The 6,305-nt window shown below is 39.3% G+C and overlaps 1 protein-coding gene across 1 annotated transcript; it reads left to right on the top strand.

Annotated features, from left to right (window-relative positions):
• Positions 1-413: 413 nt before the first annotated feature.
• On the top strand, positions 414-3,529 carry LOC149300134 (zinc finger protein 703). The gene is made up of 2 exons (XM_089485761.1): positions 414-626; positions 2,135-3,529. The coding sequence occupies exons 1-2, from the start codon at positions 414-416 to the stop codon at positions 3,527-3,529; spliced, it is 1,608 nt and encodes a 535-aa protein (XP_089341887.1).
• Positions 3,530-6,305: the final 2,776 nt, after the last annotated feature.

Here is a 6,305-nt window from a genome sequence, read left to right as displayed (position 1 = left end):
CAAAAGTATCGCCCATGTGTATATTGCGTATAGTTCCAGCACACATGTTGTCTCAGGCATGCCCACAGGTGTATATGTTGTGTGAAAATGAATGTGTGAAGTGACACTATGATGCTCTATTTGTGACACCCTGACATGCCTTAAATTCAATAAACGTCACCCTCTGCCTGCGCACCTCATTGATGTGCACAGTGCTGCATCAAATCCCGCGAAGGGTTAACCTGCAGCTCTCCGCCTTTGACACGTAAACCCCGCCCACGTCACCACCCTCCGCCCCTGATTGGTTGGCTGTGGCCAAGTCTTTGAAGTAGTGTTGAGAGAGCTGGGTTGGGTTTAACAGGCAGAGCCTTACAGCCAGCTGGAGGGAAGGGAGCGCAAGGGGAATCTCTGCACCCTGGACATCCCTCCTCCAAATGAACTGTTCTCCCCTTGGATCTAGTACAGAGACAGACAGAGAGAGCTGCCCTTCTCCAGCACCCTACCCGGCTCTAGCACCCACTCACCCTCTCCGGCAGGCTAACAGATTGCCTATCAGGGTGCTGAAAATGCTGACTGCACATACAGGACATTTACTGCACCCGGAGTACTTGCAGCCTTTATCCTCCACCCCTGTCAGCCCTATAGAGGTAAGCTGAGATACCCTCTTTACTATCCTCTGCCTGCTTACTGGGGTACTAAGTACTGATCCGGTAGCGCCGATCCGATCACTTGGATTGCCTCGAATTATTCACCGTCCAAGGGCGTGAATTTGTCGGTCCAAGCGGGCTCTCCGATCTCCTACCCTCTTGCGCTGACGGATTGGATTACGGGATTCTTTTATGTTCTTTAGTTATTCGGAACTCTAGAACTCTTGTTGGTGAGGATCGGGGTTAGGGGGGGCTCTTAAGGGTCCCCCTGTCCTCAGATTCTCTAATCTCACTTCTTTCTCCTCCGATCTTAGATCGCAAATACACCCACACCCTGTACTGTTTGAGCTGTAGCAAACGATGCCTTTTATTTTTAAGGAGTGTCCTGTTTGCTTTTTTTCTCTCTTTGAAATATTCCCCTTTCTTTCCGCAGACCAGCCTTGATTTTATTGTCCTTTCTCCTATTCTCCTATTTTCCCTCTTTCATGTATTCATCACTATGTCTTCACTTCCATTCTCATCTCCTGCTCCGGTTTTTAAGTAGATTTATTGCTCCAGTTTACGCTGTTTGATGTTATAAGGTTGTAACAGAGTAAAGATCAATATGCCTCTTGTTTTAAAAGGATTTCTCTGGCCTCTCTCAGCACAGTTTATAGCCCAGGTTTTATTAGGGAATAAAAAAAACTGGAACTTTATTTCGTTCCAAGACATGGCTGTTCTCCCTACAAGGAGCTTTTAAATATATCCCTTTTTAATTCCTTCTTGGCCCAATATGTGCTGATTGCTGAAAATTTGCTAAAATCAGATTTTTTTTCTATTTTTTTTTTGAAGCGGTGTTTTATTTTAGATATTTACCATTTTTTTTTTATTTAATTATATTTTTAATGTTTTTTTTTTGTTTTTTTTTTTCTTACTCCTTACAGTCTTCCTTTTACCACCAGCCCCATATACCCCTCCTTTTCCCTCCAGTCAGTTCCAGGGCTCCTGTCATTAATCATTCTGTGGCAGACCCTAATGATAAAGTTTCACTAGATTTATGGCTTGGAAATAAAAGCCTGGTTCTGTTGAATAGAAAGGGGGGGGGTAAAAAAAAAAAAAAGAGGTTTAATCAATTTTTCCTCTCTTGTTCTTTGTTGTCAGTTTTTTTTTCTTTTTTTGCCACCGCGAAGCTCAATTAATTGCTTTTAAGTTGAATAAAACATTTAACCCGAATCCTAAGATATGAAGAGATGTTTTGGAATACGAGATACATTCTTACAAAATAAAAGCGAATATAAATCAGACGTGGCAGTGTTTTGTGGGTAATTTTGTAATGGCAAAGCGATTTGCACGTAATACATTATGGAAGCCCGATTGTTTACAAGAAAATTAGAAGGAAAATTACAGTTGTTCTGTTCCGACCTTTTTATTTTAGCATATGTTTTATTTTAAAAGGTGTTGTATGTTATGATTAAGTATTTGTTCTTCTTCATTCCAATCTAAGTTTCTTTTCTCTGTTCTTTCTCCAGCTGGATGCCAAAAAAAGCCCCCTCGCTTTGCTGGCTCAGACCTGTTCTCAGATTGGAAAGCCAGATCCTCCTCCGTCGTCAAAGTTAAACTCTGTGACTAGTAGTGGGCTGAGTGAAAAGGAGAGCGGCCGCTCTTCCTCACTGAAGCTGGGAGAGTCTCCTCTAGAAGACAAATCTAGTTTTAAACCCTATTCAAAGGGTGGGGAAACCAGGAAAGAGAGTGGATCCACGACTGGTAGTGCTTCAGACAAAGCTGGATTTAGAGTGCCAAGTGGTTCCTGTCAGCCATTTCCTCCTCATGCACCATCCCCGTCCTCTAGGGTAAGCTCCCCTGGACAGCACAGTGACTCTAAAAGTAGTGAAAGTCAAGAGAAGAAAGAGCCAGAAGCCATCAAAATCAGCTCAGAGGGGTCTCAAGCGAACCTCACCCTACAAAGGGCCAGCACCAGCAACTCCAGCGCCGAGTCCAGCCAAAGTGGGGAGTGTACCCCCATCAGCAAATCTGAGCCTCCTTCCCTTGGATCTGGTCATGTTGCTCCAGTATCTCCCTACAAACCAGGACACTCTGTATTTCCTCTTCCACCATCTGGCATTGGATACCATGGATCCATAGTGGGCGCTTATGCTGGATACCCATCCCAGTTTGTTCCTGGGCTGGATCACACCAAATCAAGCCTGGTTGGTAATCAGCTGTCTGGGACTTTAGGTTTGCCAGGAAAACCTCCCAGTTCGAGCCCTCTGACTGGTGCCTCTCCTCCCTCCTTCATGCAAGGATTGTGCAGGGACCCGTATTGCCTGAGCTACCATAATGCTTCCCACCTTGGCTCTAGCAGCTGTTCCACCTGTGTGCACGATCCATCGGCACTGAAGTCTGGATACTCTTTAGTTTATCCCAGTCACCCTCTACATTCAGTGCACACAACACTATCTTCCAGTGTCACCCCTACCCTATCTGGTCATCCAATCTACACCTATGGCTTTATGCTTCCTAATGACCCAGTCCCTCACATTTGCAACTGGGTGTCTGCTTCTGGACCTTGTGACAAAAGATTTTCCTCATCAGAAGAACTTCTTGCCCACTTAAGGACACACACAGCTTTGCCCGGCGCTGACAAACTTTTGGCTGGTTACCCCACATCTGGTTTGGGTTCTGCTGCGTCTTGCCACCTCCACCTCCCTCCTACTGGGCCTGGAAGCCCTAACACATTGCCGCCATCTCTGTCATTAAGGAGTCCCCATACTTTTGGACTAAATAGGTACCATCCTTACGGAAAAAGTCCCCTGACAACACCCAGTGGTCTCCCAGTGCCCTCATTACCAGCAGGATCATACTACTCCCCGTACGCACTATATGGACAAAGATTAACATCAGCTTCAGCGCTAGGATACCAGTAAATAGATCCCCCTAAACATAGACTGTATATTTATTTACTGTATGTTAGCTTCAAGCTGGGAATATTAAGTGCATTATTTACAACAATCCAATGGTATGCAAACATTCTGTGCCCCCAAACATTTATTTTATATTAAATTACCAGTCTGTCTTCCATTTGAGCTTTACCCTTTATTCTGTTTTTTTTTTCTGTTTTGCATGATATCCATCACTTACTCCTTTCTTTCTTTTCTTATCCATTTTGAGAGTTAAAAATAAAACCTCAACCTCATCTTGATTTTTGTACAGTTAAAAAAAAGAGTGTATTTTTTTGTAATGTGTTTTCCGCATGTGGGAGTTGAGAGAAGAGGAAGCAAAAACACTTTGATGGTTATCCAAAATTGGCAAATCTTATTTTGTTAATAAATGAAAACTTAATTATCCGTTCTGTGTTCTTTCAAATGGCATCTCATTTTATTACCTTTTAACTGCTTTCTGAAATATTTTCAAAAAGGGTTTACTTTGCGATTACATTGGAAGAAGAAACTCAATGCCAAAGCATTCTATATAGTACAATATCTGGAATGTATTGATTATAATAAACAATGTTTTTTTTGCTATTAAATATTTCCAGATTGTTTATGATTTTAATAACTACATTATACAAGTGTAGTAAAGTTAACTTAGGGCTCCACCTGCTGGTCTTCACAGATCACTGCACCGGCTATCGAATTAGGTGTGCTATCATATCGGGTAAAATGACTTAGAATTTCTAACTGAAAACTGCCCTAACCAGAAAATCTTGATCAGACAGGTGTATTGGGTTACGCATTTGTTTTAAGAATTAACCCTCAAAAGTCGCAAGCCATGGCTCCTCAATCGCTGCAATTCGTAACTGTTAATATAAATTATAAAAATGAATATAATAAGGAAAATATCAGTAATTCACAATTGTCGCTCTTAAAGATTTAACTTTAATACATTTTTAATAGGGATTTTGTTTTTCCTTTTAAGACGGCATATTGGGACATTTAGTTGCCCCTGAAACTAGACGTAAAAAGGTGGGTTTTTTGCCTATTCAGTTAATAAAATATTAAGTTATACGTTAAAATAAAAATATATATTTTTCACGTTGTGAAAATATTCTACACGCAAATAAACATTGAGAAAAACCATGTTTTAAATACAATCATAGGATCAAAATAAATTAATATATATTGATAATATATTTATATTTAAATTCATCATAATACTGAATTCCACTACTTATAGTTATGTGTATGTGGAATATTTTGTTGATTGGACGTTTTAAACTAATGCTCAGATCTAGAAATAAACTGCAGTTGTATAGTCTGTTAAATATTTAATGTTTCCTGAACAAATTCCATGGAGGTTTTACACAAGACGGAGCTTAAAAGAAACATTGCTTAATGAGAACAATGTTTTTACAATAAAATATAATTTGTTTATTATAATTAATATAAAAAACGGTGGGTCAATCTCCACTGCTGCTCACAATTCCAGTTTCTTTAAAACTAAGGAATATTTTCATCTGTCTTCAGGGGCATTGTTGGCCTGTACTTTTTATTTTTTTTTATATATATATAATATAAACGGTTGATATATATTATATTGGAAAGCAATTTAATATACTACTCTTCTGCCAGTAACAAGTCGGCTATAAATCCATATTACACATTTAAGAGGTGCAGATCATTACAGAAATGATCCATAAAACAGCAATCTAAATTCCATATAAATCAAAAGAATTTCTAAGTATGAACATAATACTGTTGAAAATACTGGCTGGCTATAAGCCTCTGTTTAATATATAGTGCTTTATTAGACGTAAAGAATGTTAATATTTTCTCCTGCGTGTTACAAGAATGGAACTATAGCTGAAGAAGGGACCTTAGTGCCCTGAAAGCTTATATTTAATTTAAGTATTGCCTTTAATGGCTAACTGAAAGGATATCATTTTTACTCCACTTTTGTGATTTCTTCATTACAAAAGCGCCTTGACTTCTTACCGTAATTGACAAAGAAACAGGATGAGACAGTATAGTCTGCTTACCATACGTTTTTACCCTTGCTGTGCCAGTGATTAATAGCGCAATACAAAGCAAGGCATGCTGAAATATTTGGAACGCAGTGGATTAATACCCTAAATACTAATTAGAAATTGGTGGGGTATGCAGATCGAAGAACACAATTATAGACAATTTAAAACCACCGAATGCAAGGCTATGAGCGAAAATCATATGTTGGTGATCTGGTGCAGGATGGATACCATGTGATTTGTGAAGAATCATTTATAAAAATAAATTGAAAAATGGGGCTCATTTCCAGATGCGGAAACCACTGTAATGCCCCAGAATTTCTCTTAACATGGTTCAGTGATTGATATCGTGCGGCTCAATAAGTAGACATTTGAATTGTTCTTGCATCTGTACACAGATCCTATTAGTTATTCCGTAAATAGGTAATATGTTATCTGCAATAGGTGCGATATCCTATGCGATCCTATTTTTTTCACCTTCATTTCTTAAAGCTAAACAGTTAATTTGTGTAGAGCGAGAACTCCATCTGATCTTTATCTGATATGAGTGTTGATCCTATGTGATATAGCGCCTCAATAGGCACACAATCATCATCTCTCCTGTACTCTCTACTGAAGCAATCATTTGTTACCAACCAGCGCATTTGAATGTTTGGTGTTTACCTATGTTCATGCCTCAACAAGCAAATAAATAGAAAAAAAATTATATAAAGTGTAGGTTACATACAATTGTTGTGTCA

Source organism: Sceloporus occidentalis, unplaced genomic scaffold (genome assembly GCF_023333645.1).
Source record: "Sceloporus occidentalis isolate IW3139 unplaced genomic scaffold, rSceOcc1.0.p SCAF_26, whole genome shotgun sequence".
Classification (NCBI taxonomy): Eukaryota; Metazoa; Chordata; class Lepidosauria; order Squamata; family Phrynosomatidae; genus Sceloporus; species Sceloporus occidentalis.
The sequence above is the reverse complement of the archived record's forward strand: the minus strand, read 5'-3'. Positions and strand labels throughout refer to the sequence as shown.